Consider the following 14,924-nt stretch of genomic DNA (forward strand, 5'->3'; position numbering starts at 1 on the left):
GCCTTGTACCGGCGGCTAGACTGCGCATGCGTGTCTGTGGCGTTAGCGGCGGACCCGGCTGGCAGTTCCTTCCTCGGGAGGAGAGATTCCTCTGCCATGGAGTCCTACGATGTGATCGCCAACCAGCCTGTTGTGATCGACAATGTGAGTTGCGTCTTTCCTATTTCTAAAAGCACTCGTGGTCTGCTTCCCGAAAAAATCGCTTCCCGGGTTTCAGTCTGAGCCGCCGGCTCTTTGTCACTGGCCCGGCCTGTCAGGCGGGTTCATCTGCTGCCGCCTGCGTCCTCCCCGACCCTGCAGACTGAGCGGCCGGCCGGAAACCGTGGGATGGAGAGCTTTGGAGTGAATAATGGGAAGAGCTATAGTCCGAGCGGGGTCCTTGGGCCCTTGACTCGAGGGGCCTTAACAGCTCTGCAAGCGCCTGGAGCCCGCCCAGTCACAGATTTCGATCACTCTATTGGCTGCTCTGGTTGTCGATCTTGACTGATGATTCCCGTCGCTGGGCCTTGCCGGATGAGGGCAGCGCGCTGTAGTTATTGGCTCTCGCGCTTGTCCTTCTGGCGGCCGCCATAGTGTTCCCTCCCTCTCTAAGGGGCGGAGCGGTTGGTTAGGGCTGTGGGGATTGGCTTCGGGGATTCCGGTGGTGGGGCCGGCAGGCGAGGGCCCGCCTGCGGGTGTACAAGGGCTAAGTTTCTTTGGGTGCAGGCGGGTGGGTTGGCGTGGTGGGTTGTATCTGGGTGGGGCTCTAGAATCTGGTGCCAGAAACGGCCGCAGGATTTCAATTATTTCTGTAATTATAAATGGTAGTTAATAAAAGTCGAGAAGAAAGGAGAATGACAAAGCAAGCGGGGAGATGCCTTCCTCTTCAGAATGTTTAGTTACTAGGATGGAGAAATTATCAAACATAATACTCATTATTTGCCAGGCACTCTACCGCTTTCAGGGGACTTCTCACCTGCATTCGAGTTGTATCCTCACAAAAACTGGTTAGATAGTTAAGAAGGAAGTTTGATTCTTGTTTCACAGATGAGAAAACTGAAGCGAGAAGTGAGCCCAAGGTCACACAGTAGAGATGCCTTGAATCCAATGCTTTAATCTTCATTCCTTTTGCTTGCATCACCCATGCAGTGCATCAATAATGCTAAATGGAAGGACCCCAAATACCGGTTTTATTTAAGGGGTAAAGGGACAAAGGTTTGCTACCACCCAGAGTAGTTGACACCTATCCACCCCTCTTCTAGATCCCTCCATTGAGGCAAACTACCAGTTCCCTTGCATCCTAGGTTGACTCTTAAACAGATTTACTCTGTTGATACAGCCCTTGGGTCCTTGGACATATAGCAAGGTGATTCTTTTTGCATGATATTGTTTAAGCTCAGCTCTGGTAGGTAGATGGCAATTATTTTTTCCAGTTTCAATCTGCACAGGGAAGTAAAGCTTGGAGAGATTATCCAAACCACCCAGTTTAGAAGTTGAGGAGCCAAGACTCAGACTGAGATCTGGTTCCAAGTTCCTCACTTTTTCCAAGAGCAGATGCTTTATTTGTTGTTAGCTTTCCTTCAAGGGTATGGCTTCTGCCTTTAAAAAGGCAAGGTTGAACTCCATGAAATATCTCATTTTTTATAGGGTTTTGTTGTTGTTGTCTCCTCACAAGACTGTTAAGCCTTCATGGGAAGAGATGATATTGCTTTATTTTTTATTAGTCTCCCTTTACCTCCCCATTCCATACACACAGTACGTAGATCCTGGCACCACTACATGCTCAATAAAGTCTTTTCATTGGTTGGGTGGGGGAGTAGATGAATGACTGAATGTCTCTGTCATAGTAACAAAGATGTCCCTAAGTAAAGAAAGGATGAGGGGTTTCCCCTAGTTATTCAGCTGCGCAGGGTTGAATAGGACTCCTGTTCTTGGTGTTAATTTTCAGAGAAAACTACTATTTCTGCCTTTAGCTAGTCTCTGTGTTCTTTATCTTTTTCTTAGTTGTAGAAAGAAAAATATATAGAAAGTATCAACTTCCCATTGTTGTTAGTAATATGAAAGGAGCAGTCTGCCCATTCCACTAGTTCCTTTGCTTCTTGAATTGTTGGGCAGAAGTTCCATCTCCAGCCATTTTCCTTAATGTTACTTAAGCTAATGCTTCTTGGTTTCATCTTTCTCTTTCTTGATAGTGCAGTTGACCCTCCAGATCTACAGGTTCCACATCCTTGGATTCATTGCACCTGGGCCAAACACCTATACACTTTCTAAGTCTTCTCATTATCCCCCAAATACAGTACAACAGCTATTCACACATGGTAAATAATCTAGAAATGATTTAAAGTATTTATTTATTTATTATTTATATTTTGAGATAGGGTCTAAAAATATAAATAGGCTAAAATGCCAAGCTGACCTTGAACTTGGAATCCTACTTCCTCCGCCTCCCAAATTTGTGGAATCACAGGTGTATACCACCATGTCAGCCCCTTGTGCCATTTTATGTAAGGGACTTGAGCATCTATTTCAGGGTTTAGATATCTGGGGGAAGGAGTCCTGAAACCAATCCCCCATAGATTCTGAGGGATGACTTATATTTGAAATCCATCAAAGCAGTGGTGCGTCTTCAGTTTTAAGATTTAAAGAATTGACTTGTCTTTCCTTTGGGAAAACATTTTCTTTATTATGTTCATAATTCTGCCCAAAAATGAAGTAGGAAAAACTTAAGTCATTTTCCCATTAGGAATTGCTGACTATTTGTGACATTTTTAGATTGGGAACTTCAGGTAGTTCTTGCTGTTTGACATTTAGAGGATTTTATTTTTATTTTTAAAATGAAAGATAGGAAAAAATCTTTTGAAACATTTGAGCTAACTTTATAGAATGAGAATAATGTGTCATTAGTGGATTTAACAACTCCCTAGCTTAACATGTTACCACAGTTTTATTTCTGGACTAAGGAGAGTAATTAAAGGGGAGGGAGACAAAGAAAGCAGGGAAAAGAGAGAAGAGCCCCATTATTGGTTTACAACCTTTTCCAGCATTAGGACAGTTAGGACTACTCCTCTCATTCTACTCTGACGCCAGACCATTTCATCAGAATTTAATAAGGAAAATGGCAGGCTAGAGGAGTGTGTGCTTTAATGACACACACTTAAGTTTTAATGACAGTGATAAAGCGGTGTGTAAAAACTAAATATAAAAAATTCCTAAAAAATGTCAGACAGTAATACAGGAGAGGAACAGCTGCCATGCCACATTTTTAAGAACAACAGTGGTCAGCTACTATGTTTATTTTGAAACTCAAAAATTTGCTAAGATCTCAGAGGTTATAGTTCTGTCCTGAAATGGATCAACATTCTTGTCAATCTTAAAACTCTGTAACTGTGTGGTCCTAAATGCAGGCCCAGTATCCACTATTTTGTTTTGCTTTTTTGGATATTGTGCTGCTTCACTTCCCTTTTTTAAAAAATTAAATACTTCATACATGCATAAAAGCTCAAAGATATGTGTAGCCTGCACCCATGTAGCAAGTATCTACCACCATTTTAATAATTGTTAACATTTGCCATATTTGCTTCAGAATTTTTTAAAGGAAATAAAACATTACAGGTAAAATTAAAGCCTCATTTCACCTTTCCACAGTCCCAGCCTTTCTGTTCCAGAAGCAACCATCGCTATAAAATCACTTTGTTCCTTTCTATGATTTTATAGACATACATTTTATATTTTGTGCATAGATGCATGTGTGTTTAGTATTTGTGTTTTGAAATTTTAAGTACTACCATTTTATTAGTTCTTTTTTTATTTTTACTTATTTATTTATTTATTTTTTTTTTTTTTGTGGTGCTGGGGATTGAACTCAGGGCCTTGTGCTTGCAAGGCAAGCACTCTACCGACTGAGCTATCTCCCCAGACCTGTTAGTTCTTTTTTAAAAAAAATATTTTTAGTTGTAGACACAACACCTTTATTTTATTTACTTATATGTGCATAGTGCTAAGGATTGAACCCAGTGCCTCACACATGCTAGGCAAGTGCTCTACCACTGAGTTACAATCCCAGCCCCAGTTCTTTTTATTACAGCAAAATTCAAACATACAAAAGGAGATGGAATAGTAGAATGAACATCCACAGATCTGTCATACAGCTGAAGGTTACCTATCTACTCTTGCTGGGCAGTGGCACAGGCCTGTAATCCCAGCAGCTCAGGAGGCCAAGGCAGGAAGATGATGAGTTCAAGGCCAGCCTCAGCAATATAGCAAAGCCCTAAGCAATTTAGTGAGACCGTATCTCTAAATAAAATATAAAAAAAGGGCTGGGGATATAGCTCAGTGGTTAAATGTCCCTGGGTTCAATCCCTGGTACCTCCCCGCAAAAAAAGGTTATCTAGTTATCTACTCTTGGCCAGTCTTTTCAACTGCATTTCCACTCATCTCCTTCCTCTTCAATGCTTTTTTTTTTTTTTTTTTATATAGGGACTCACTAAGTTGCCCAGGCTGGTCTTGAACTTGTAGTCTTCCTGCCTCAGCTATCTCAGTCTGTAGAATTACAGGCACATACCATGGCACCTGGCAGTAAATTTGTTTAAAAATATGTATATATTTTCTGGATCAACAAAATATGTCTTGCTCCAAAATGAACCACTAGTTAACAATTTGTGTCCTAGAATCTGTGGCCCCACCTCTTTCAGCATCCTTTTCTCACTCATAAAATGAAAGGTATTGAGTGTCTCTTTCCCAGAGCGTCAATTGTAATCAGAAGTGCTTAGTATAAAGTCAGCCCAAGTCACAAGGTCTACGGCCAGCAGGTACTCTTAAGAGCCAAACCCAGGGAGTTGTTCTTTGCCTGCACCCTAAGGAGAATAGTCAGTTATGGCTGGCAGCAGACTTGAGTCCTTATAGGTCAAATATTTAATGAGACTACTTTTTAAGACGCCTCTACAGGGCATTGTTCACTTGGCTTTGCCAAAGTGAATAACAAAGAGAGTGGCAGCTCATTTGCCAGATGCATAGTTCCCAGTTGTAAATTCTGTTAAAGAAATGGATGTGACCTTTTTCATGCCTTTGCTGTGTGACTTAAACAGAACCAAGCAGCTGGGCCACCTCCCTTCCGCACTGATTCTTCATCCAACTATGGCCTGGCATGCCCACTTGAGGCCACAAGGACAAGTTGAATCTGGTTCTTCCTTGTGCATCATTCCCAGCACAGCTTTTGCCTTCTCTGTACCACCTCCGCCTGGGGCTGCTGCTGGCATCCAACTGCCATTCAGGTTCCCTATGATAGATTTCATCTGTCAGTCATTTGCACTTAATTTTAACTTTAGTCAGCCAGCATCTGTTGAGTACCCACCAAATGACTGATACTGCCTATGTATGAATCTCTGACTTCAAAGAACTTAGACTGGGAAGAGACAAAAATGGAAACTTTAAACCCTTAATAGAGAGCAGAAAGAGACACTTGCTACCTCATGGTACAGGTAATAGTGATTTGCTGCAAGATCGTGGGAAGAAAATAATTCTTCAGGAGAAAGGCAATGATATTTGTACTAGGCCTGTTACTCTCTTGCTGGAAAGAACATAAAGGAATAAATGAATCTGACATCTTAATCCACCTCGTTACCTAGGCTCTAGTACTTTTGATAGTAAACTAAAAATCAAACATTCAGGACATTCATCTCTTAAAAATGTCCAAGTTCTGGCTGGACAGGTTGGCACATATCTGTAATCCCAGAGACTCAGGAGGCCAAGGTAGGAGAATTGCAAGTTTGAGGCCAGCCTGGGCAACAAATTAAAAGAGCTGAGGATGTAGGTCAGTAGTAGAGTGCCCCTAGGTCCTGGGTTGAATCCCTAGTACACCCCCACACACAATTCAGTCCTGAAATATAGGTCTTATTTTTATTTTTCTTATTTTTTCAACCCCTGCCTGGAGATCCTGTTTGACATCACCACACCCAGGCGAAGGCAGTAAGCAATCATTGGAAGCTTAAGTTCCCAGAGCCCTCTTGCACAGCACTATTCCTGCCTATCCATACTGCAGTCTCACAGTCCTGGAGTTTGCAATAGGAAAGTTCCCCCTCCTTCTCAATCTTTCAGCTCAGTTTACAACTGCACTTTTTCCAGGCTCCTTGCTGTACTGCCCAGGCCAGTGAGTTTGCACATTGTCTCCTGTTTTCTCTAATGCCAGCAGAGGTTCCTGTTCCCTTAAAGAAAACTGGTTGGTCCCATTCTCCCCCCATACCACTTTCCCTGTCCTTCCACCACCTCTCACTGTACTCACCCCTATTTTTTTGCCAGAAGCAGACACCTGGATGGCCAATGGCATTACCCTTCCCCTATAGAAGAGCAAGAATCAGAGACAGGGAGGGATACAGGTGTGTTGCTGGGAAGCCTTTGTGCAGAGATAATATTGGCTACTTAACATCTCTTGATGTGTTTACTGCTTGCTGTTTGGGTTTTGGAAAAATGGCATTCCAAGCCAGCATGTCAAGAATAGTCAAAAGTGTTTAATATAAAGCATGCCTAAGCTATAAGGCCTTACCCCTGTTACACAGGCAACTGCAAACCATAAAGGGTAAGGGTGTCAGGTATGGCAGTAGAAGAGTTAAGAAAGAAGAGAACAGGATGTATCTGCAAGCAATATCAGGCCTTGACATCTGTCTTGTGCAGGGGTTGGTGTCTGTGTCTAGAGTCAATGTTTACAGTGGTTGAGCCCTGGAAGGTACAGAGATGCTGGGTTGGAAAATTTGGATTTTTTTTTTCAGGACACCCCACCAAACATATGCAACAATATACTACAACATATATAATATGATAAAAATTAACACAACACCCAACAGTACAACAAATTGGAGCAGCAGGATTGTGGGCCTCTTCTATTCTCAGATAAGGCATTAAGGCTTCCCTAAGTAATAAAATAATAACAAAATACCCACAAGCACAGTGTTCAGACAACATGTGTTTCAGTGGAGTCAGCCACAAGCATGGCGGTGCTCATGGTGGGATAGGTTTTGGAGGCCAGGGAGGCAGGGAGAGTTTGGGCCTGAACTGAAATGTGGATTTTAAGCATCCTGTGCTGGAAAGAATCAGATGCTTTTCCCACCTCAGTTATGTTCCTGAACTCAGCTGCTTTGATGCTTCTAGGCACTTGCCTCTTCTTGGGTTTTCTGTCTTTTTCTTTCATTTATTAATATGCTTTTCAGTTCCCAAAGTAAAGTGCGTTCAATGTAGAAAAGCCTTACACTACAGAAAAATCAGTATGGGTGTGCAGTGGAAGTCTTCCACATTATTCCTCCCGGTCTCATGTTCCTCACTGGGTGTGGATTCACGTTTTCTAGGCTTTTGCAGATGTATATATTAAATTCAAATATAAGGTCTCTCTGTCTCTCTCTCTTCCTTTCTTTTTTTTTTTTTTTTTTTAATGAAAATGGAGCTATATAATGCATGTCTCCTCTTGGTTTAATGATAGTTCTGACTTCTCTTTCTTCTCTCTCCTCAGGGATCCGGTGTGATTAAAGCTGGTTTTGCTGGTGATCAAATCCCCAAATACTGCTTTCCAAACTAGTAAGTCATTCCATTCCTATGTCAGGACTTTGATAGTCTCATCAACTTTGTCATGGGGTCAGCTCTCCATCTTTTAGGAAGAGGAACACTCTCAGGTCAGCCTTGGTACTCAAAACAATAGCAAGCAAGGAGCTGAATTTGGAATTAAGCAAACAGATGCTTCCTGGTACAAATTTGAGAGGCACAGGGAAGAGGCCTTTTTTTTTTTTTTTTTTTTTTTTTAAGTTGTGGGTGGACACAATACCTGTATTTATTTTATTTTTTATGTGGTGCTAAGGATCAAACCCAGTGCCTCACACTGCTAGGCTGCTAGGTGGGCGCCCTACCACTGAGCTACAACCCCAGCCCCGAGGCCTCTTTTTTTAAATCTGATTTTATCTGTTGCTACAAATTCTATCATTGGTGACTCATTGCTTGATGATTGTATCTTTATGGAGCACTCTTTTTTTTTTTTTTTTTGTGGTGCTGGGGATCGAACCTAGGGCCTTGTGCTTGCAAGGCAAGCACTCTACCGACTGAGCTATCTCCCCAGCCCTATTTGTTATTTTTTGATGGAGTTTTTGCTGTGTTGCTCAGTTTGAATTCCTGGGTTCAAGAGATCCTCCTGCCTCAGCCACCTGAGTTGCTAGTACTAAGGTGCATGCCATCACACCAAGCCAGAACCCTCTATTTTTTTTTTTTTTTTTTTTTTTTTGTGGTACTGGGGATTTATACCTGCCATCTTAATGAGAATAAGTTTCTTGGCGGTTCACTCCTGAGATTAAGACTACAGGCAGGAGATGGCATGGAGGCCTAGGGAAGGAGCTTAAGTAGAAAGAAAAGGAAGAAGGCTGTCTCTCTAAGTGCCATCATCACATATCACAGTCTCACTTAGTAGAGGTCCTGGGAAGGGAGCTAAGGAATCAAAACTTTGTGTGTATGGTGCCGGGGATCAAACCCAGGGCCTCACCCACACTAGACAAATACTCTACCACTGAGCTATGCCCCAGTTCCTAAATCTTTTTTTTCTTTTTATGGTACTAGGGATTGAACCCAAGGGCACTGAACTATATTTATACTCCTGGCCCTTTATATTTCATTTTGAGGCAGGGTCTCACTGAGTTGCCCAGGCTGACCTCAAACTTGTGATCTCCTGCCTCAGCCTGCCAAGTAGCTGGGGTTACAGGTGTACACCACTGTGCCTGACCAGCCCCTGAGTTTTCTGAGTCAACTGTTAATTTATAAATTATTGCTTCCTTATCTCTCTTGGTCTGCACACACATTGGGGAAAGAGAAGAACTAAAGGTATTGCATCCTCTAAAATTTGTTTTAATCATTTATAAAACAACATACAAATAACTTAAAATAATACATGTTATTTGTAGAAACTATAGAAATACAGAAAAATAAAAAGAAGGAAATCAAAACCAACTGTACTATCATGCCTTGAAGATGAGCACAGTAGAATTTGGGTATCTATATTCATCTCTATGTATGTCTTTCCTGTGTTCTGTCTGAAATGAAAAGTGATGTTCCTCCCTGCTGTCTGTTCTAGTGTGGGAAGACCCAAGCATGTTCGTGTCATGGCAGGAGCCCTAGAAGGTGATATCTTCATTGGCCCCAAAGCTGAGGTAATTCCCAGCCCCACAAAAGAAGCCCCAAGCCAGCAAAAGACTTTCATTATTTACCACATGGGTAGTGTCCCAATTGTTAGACACAGCCATAAGTAAAGGAGTAATTTTCTCTTGGAATTTCCTTTTTGGTCCTTTCATCCCAGGCCTATATAGTTTCTTGTCCTAGGAGTAATCTCTGGTCTTAAAGAATAATATCTGGAACCCCACTTTGGAGAAATATGTAGATGATCTAGAAAACAGGAGTTTTGCTTTTCTTTACTGCTTTGCCAGTGAAATTGACTAGCTTGGTTATTTTTTTGGCAAAGGGAATTCAGTGGGGAAATCATGTGTGGTATACCCAAGGGACAAGTTAATTAGCACAGTTTGTGGGGAGCCCCTTAGGCAGCATCTCATAAGCAGAACAATGAAATCATTGTTGCCAACTTTGGCTTCAAGTGCTGAGGCAATGGGTGGGAGCAGGAAGATCATGTCCTAGAACCAGACAGTGAGGAGGGTATCTCCTGTCCCTTGCCCTAGAGTACCTGAGGGCCCATGGAAATGCAGAAGCCCTCTTTTTTACATCTGCCTGAGCAGCATGCAGTCTTGGAGATTAGGTGCCTGCTCTTAGCCTAGATGAGTTCTCCAGAGTGGGAACTCAGGAAGCTGAGGCTCCTTTGGAAGTGATAGAGCTGGCACAGCTACGGCCTGGGAGAGCAGGGTCCTGGGCAGAGCCTGACTGCTGCTCTAAGTTCTGCCCTCTGCCCACAGGAGCACCGAGGGCTGCTGTCAATTCGCTACCCCATGGAACATGGCATTGTCAAGGATTGGAACGATATGGAGCGCATCTGGCAATATGTTTATTCTAAGGACCAGCTGCAGACTTTCTCAGAGGAGGTGAGGGTCCTGTGTAAAGGGCACCCCCACATGCTATGCAAAGCTGGACAGACCCCTAACCCAGAGATGATGAGGATGATGATCACTGCCAAGAGCTTTGGAGTCTTACTGTGTGCCAGGCACCAGGCCACATGCTTTTCAGACATATTCAAATTTACTCTTCATACCATTCCTACAAGTTATAGGTAGTATCATATTTGTTTTACAAACAAGAGAACAGAAGTTCAGAAAAACCAACTAGTATTTTCAAGATCACCCAGTGAAGCTGGGCACAGTAGCATATACTTGTAATCTCAGCAGCTCGGGAGACTGAGGTAGGAGGATCACAAGTTCAAAGCCAACCTCAGCAACTTAGCAAGGCCCTAAGCAACTCAGTGAGACCCTGTCTCTAAATAAAATACAAAAAGTGCTGGGGATGTGGTTAAGCACCCCTGGGTTTAATCCCTGTTCCCCAAAAAAGAAAGATCACCCAGTGAATGAAGTGGTAGAACTGAATTTCAAGCCCACATTTTTCAGAATCCAGAGTCTGTCCTGTGATCATTCACTTCCAGAGAAGTAACTCAATTCAAAGACGCAAAGGAGGATGTATTTAGTTTCTAGGGGAAGAATGTTTTTAAACTATTGTTTTTATCCTAACAATTCAGAATTTAGAGTTTAACTAAATCTTCTTGACAGTGTAAGATAAACTGTAGACACAAGGACCTGTAGAAGATTCTTGGAGGGTGAGGACAGAATGAGACTTTAGAGCGGGTCACGAATTGGGAAAGGTGAGAGACCAACTTAGGCAGGACTTGCTGACAGGCTCAGTTTGCCTTTTGTTAAGGGAGGGTGACAGAGGTCCCCTGGGCTCTCAAACCATCAAGACAGGGCTTCTCCCATAGTACTCATGAGAGTGGAAGCTTGACCTCCTCCTGACTGCCTCCTGGGTTCCTCTTCACCAGCATCCTGTGCTCCTGACTGAGGCACCTTTAAACCCACGGAAAAACCGGGAAAGAGCTGCTGAAGTTTTCTTCGAAACCTTCAATGTGCCCGCTCTCTTCATCTCCATGCAAGCTGTGCTTAGCCTGTGAGTAGCAGTCTGACTGGCTAGCCCGGCCTCTAGCGGAGAAAGCAGTCCTTCGGCTCGGTTCAGAGTAACTTGAGCCCCACTTGCCCCTGGGGAGGGCTGAAGATGGTGGGAAAGGGAGAGACTTGATGAAATTGGGCACTGAGCCACCTTGGTTGAAATCAAAAGAAAAAAAGAGACTGTATCCCAGTCCTAGAACTCTCTTGCCACCCAAGGCTCTCCTCTGCCTTCTGAGGACACACTGCTACAGCCCTTCCTGAAAGCCCCTTAAGTGTTCAAGTATTTATTCAATGCTGTGTGCTGGGTGTTCTGCTAGGCTGCTGAGACAGTTTTGATTGAAACACCACCTCGGTCTCTGTTCTGCACTCCATCATTCCTGTCACATCTCATCCTGCCTCACACCTGCTTCTGTCCACCAGAGAGATGATAGGCTAGCAACCTGCACAGAGAATTTTGAAGATTGTCAGCCACCATTTAAAAACAGATTTCTACTAGGCAAGGTGGTGCACACCTGTAATCCCAGTGACTCAGGAGGCTGGGTTAGGAGGATCACAAGTTCAAGGCCAGCCTCAGCAACCTAGTGAGGCCCTAAGCAACTTAGTGAGACCCTATCTCAAATAAAAAATAAAAAGGGCTGGAATGTAGCTCAGTGGTAAAGCACCTTGGGTTTAATCTATAGTACAAAAACAAACAAAAGAACTGGGAGATTTCATATCAAAATTAAAGTCCAGATTTTTTACTTCTCTGAAGAAATTGGAAGATCTGGTGATGCTGGCCTGCACTCCCATAGGGCAAAAATCAGCTGGAGCTCGTAGCAGCTACCATAGCAGATAGGGTTACAAACTGACTTAACCACAGCCCACTCCATTCCCTGTTGTCCTCCCAATACTGAAGCAGTGTTGCTATGTATTGAAACCCTTATCTCTACCTAAAGGGAAGACCATGTGAAGAAAAAACTAGTTCTAATACAAAACAGAGTCAGGCACAATGATGCATGCCTATATTCCCAGTGTCTCAGGAGTCTGAGGCAAGAGGATCTCAAGTTGAAGAACCACCTCAACAACTTAGTGAGGCCCTAAACAACTTAGTAAGATCCTGTCTCATGGGCTGGGGTTGTGGCTCAGTGGTAGAGCACTTGGCTTGTATGTGTGAGACACTGGGTTCGATTCTCAATACAACAAAAAAAAAAAATTATAAAAAAAAAAAAAAAGATCCTGCCTCAAAGTAAAAAATAAAAAGGGCTGTGGATGTGGCTCAGTGGTAAACTGCTCCTGGGTTCAATCCCTGGTACAAAGAAAAGGAAAAGAAGAAATGAGAAAACAGACTTATTTTCCTTTACTCACATACTTTTCCTCCTGGCCCCTATAGGCATTTAAGACTTTTCCTCTTATCTAGTAAATTAAAACCACCCCTTAGTCTGGGGCTCTGGAGCAGTTGAAGACCAGGCTATCTCCTCCCACTGCTCTTCGGAGAGTTGGGGAGGGAGCTTGGAGAAGCTCAGCTCCTTCCTTCATTCAGGTATGTCAAGGCTTCCCTAGTACTCCACCCTTTCTAAAGGCCCAGCAGAAAGACAGGCCCAAACTTTAGTTTAGCTGACACTGATCTCTGAAAGGAAGTGGGTTTCTTCCCAGCATGAGGAAGCAGGGATTAATGATGGTTTGCCACCTTCGCTTCAGTTATGCCACAGGCAGGACCACGGGGGTCGTGCTGGATTCTGGGGATGGTGTCACCCATGCTGTGCCCATTTATGAGGGCTTCGCCATGCCTCACTCTATCATGCGAATCGACATTGCTGGACGAGATGTCTCTCGCTTCCTTCGTCTCTACCTGCGTAAGGAGGGCTATGATTTCCACTCATCCTCTGAGTTTGAGATTGTCAAAGCCATAAAAGAAGTGAGTGCTACCCGTGAGTGAAGAGGGGTGAAGCTCCTACCTGGGGGTCCTGGGTTAGGCTCTGTTCCCCACCAGGCCTCCTGGCAGTTGTGTGATCACTTGGGCCCCTCTCACTGATAGATTGACCTTCCTGTATACTACCATCTTGGGGAAAGTGAGCCCTCTCCTAAGTCAGGTGATGGGTACACAGGTGCCCCTTCCCTGCCTACTTCATAGGTCCTTTTTGGAGAAGCCAGAATGCACTTTTCTTTTAAAGTAAACAGAACCCTCCTGCACTTCTGGCCCAAAGGGAGCCTCTGAGCTGGGTCATAGGGACCCAGAAGTAGTAGGAGAAAGATGTCTGAGCCTGGGCTAATTTTAGATTGTCATCTCAGACCCAGGAGCCAGAGAACCAAGGTTCCAACCTTGCCTTCCAGGAAGATGGGGGAAGGTAAGAGCTTATGTCCTAGGTGCTAGCAGCACAGGCTGATAGAGACCTCCCTGCTCCTGCTTCTAGGTGGCAGCTCTTAGGACTCTTAGGGCAGTCTGTGGATGGGCAGATTCTGCAGTAGCACATCACTACCCTGGGGACTGGGACTTGGACTGTATGTGTGTTCCAGGTTCCCTGTCAACCCTGACCATTGTGCTTTGTTCTGCAGAGAGCCTGCTACCTGTCCATAAACCCCCAGAAGGATGAGACGCTAGAGACGGAGAAGGCTCAGTACTACCTGCCAGATGGCAGCACCATTGAGGTAGTGACCAGATCTCTCTCCTCTTTCTTCTAAGATCCACAAAAGCTCTGGGCCCAAACAAACAGTGGTGCTCATAAGCGGCATGAGCAGCTCTGTGTCCTACAGAGTAGAAGTAGGGACTTTGTCCCTCTGTGGGGATGAATTAGGGAATGGTATGGTTATGTCTGTGTCCTGGGCACAGTATAAGATGACTGGCTACTCCCTGGAATTCCCATTGATAGGAAGAAATTTCTATGAGTGAATGAAATCTCTGAGTTAAAAAATGCCAGAGATTAAGTAAATGTAGGAACTTCTCTGTTTTCCCAAGAGCCCTGTTTATTCCTTTTTGTTCCCTATTTTGTTCCCAGAAGCTCTATCTTTGCTCCTTGAGGTCCTGTACATATAGGGTCTGTCCTAAGCCTGGGCTTCTTAGCTTTACTAAGAGATGGGCAGAGGAATCTTCCATCCACACTCTCAAGGTACTTGGGTCCTAGCCCCAACCTTTTAAGTTGGCCCTTCATTCTGTAGATCGGTCCTTCCCGATTCCGGGCTCCTGAACTGCTGTTCAGACCAGACTTGATTGGGGAGGAGAGTGAGGGCATCCATGAGGTCCTGGTATTTGCCATCCAGAAATCTGACATGGACCTGCGGCGCACACTTTTCTCCAACATTGTCCTCTCGGGAGGCTCCACGCTGTTCAAAGGTTGGTCTTTGCTCTTGAGTCCCCAAGAAGCATCCTGATCCTGTTGGGCCCACATAGCCTGAGAATTTACTTGAGTCTCTTTTTTCTGCCCATTCAGGTTTTGGTGACAGGCTACTGAGTGAAGTAAAGAAACTGGCTCCAAAAGACGTGAAGATCAGGGTAGGAATGTGGGGGCTGGGCTGGATAGAATTGGGCCTCCAAAGACTTGGAGTGCCACATGGCGTGACCTCCCTTGGGCCCTGCTCAGGTTCTTCAATCTGCCAGGGCCCCACAAGCAGTGCCAGGTGGCTCCCAGCTTACACAGTGACCCTGAGGTCTAGGTCTGCTAGAGGGAAGGACCCATTCTCATTCTCAAACGTCACTCAAAAGTTCAATACCCAGATGTGATAGGGTACCGTTGGGCTGAAGACTCCACAAATGGTCTTTCAGAGAAAGTGCAATTGATAGGAGATTGACTTACTGCTACTGTGTCCCCTGCCCAGGTGGCTCCCCTATAACACAGTCCAACATCTTAAGTGACTGCTGAG

General features: G+C 44.2%; 1 protein-coding gene across 1 annotated transcript in view; it reads left to right on the plus strand.

The window, feature by feature from the left end:
- Positions 1–14,924, plus strand: part of ACTR1A (actin related protein 1A) — a 17,094-nt gene continuing 2,170 nt past the window's right edge. Inside the window, exons 1-9 of the mRNA XM_079137203.1 lie at positions 1–144; positions 7,475–7,539; positions 9,074–9,149; positions 9,900–10,025; positions 10,967–11,091; positions 12,768–12,984; positions 13,623–13,715; positions 14,223–14,397; positions 14,495–14,556. Of these exons, the coding sequence (XP_078993329.1) occupies positions 97–144; positions 7,475–7,539; positions 9,074–9,149; positions 9,900–10,025; positions 10,967–11,091; positions 12,768–12,984; positions 13,623–13,715; positions 14,223–14,397; positions 14,495–14,556 (987 nt within the window). The 5' untranslated portion in view covers positions 1–96. The remainder of the gene's footprint in view (positions 145–7,474; positions 7,540–9,073; positions 9,150–9,899; positions 10,026–10,966; positions 11,092–12,767; positions 12,985–13,622; positions 13,716–14,222; positions 14,398–14,494; positions 14,557–14,924) is intronic.

Source organism: Sciurus vulgaris (genome assembly GCF_902686455.1).
Source record: "Sciurus vulgaris genome assembly, chromosome: 4".
Lineage (NCBI taxonomy): Eukaryota > Metazoa > Chordata > Mammalia > Rodentia > Sciuridae > Sciurus > Sciurus vulgaris.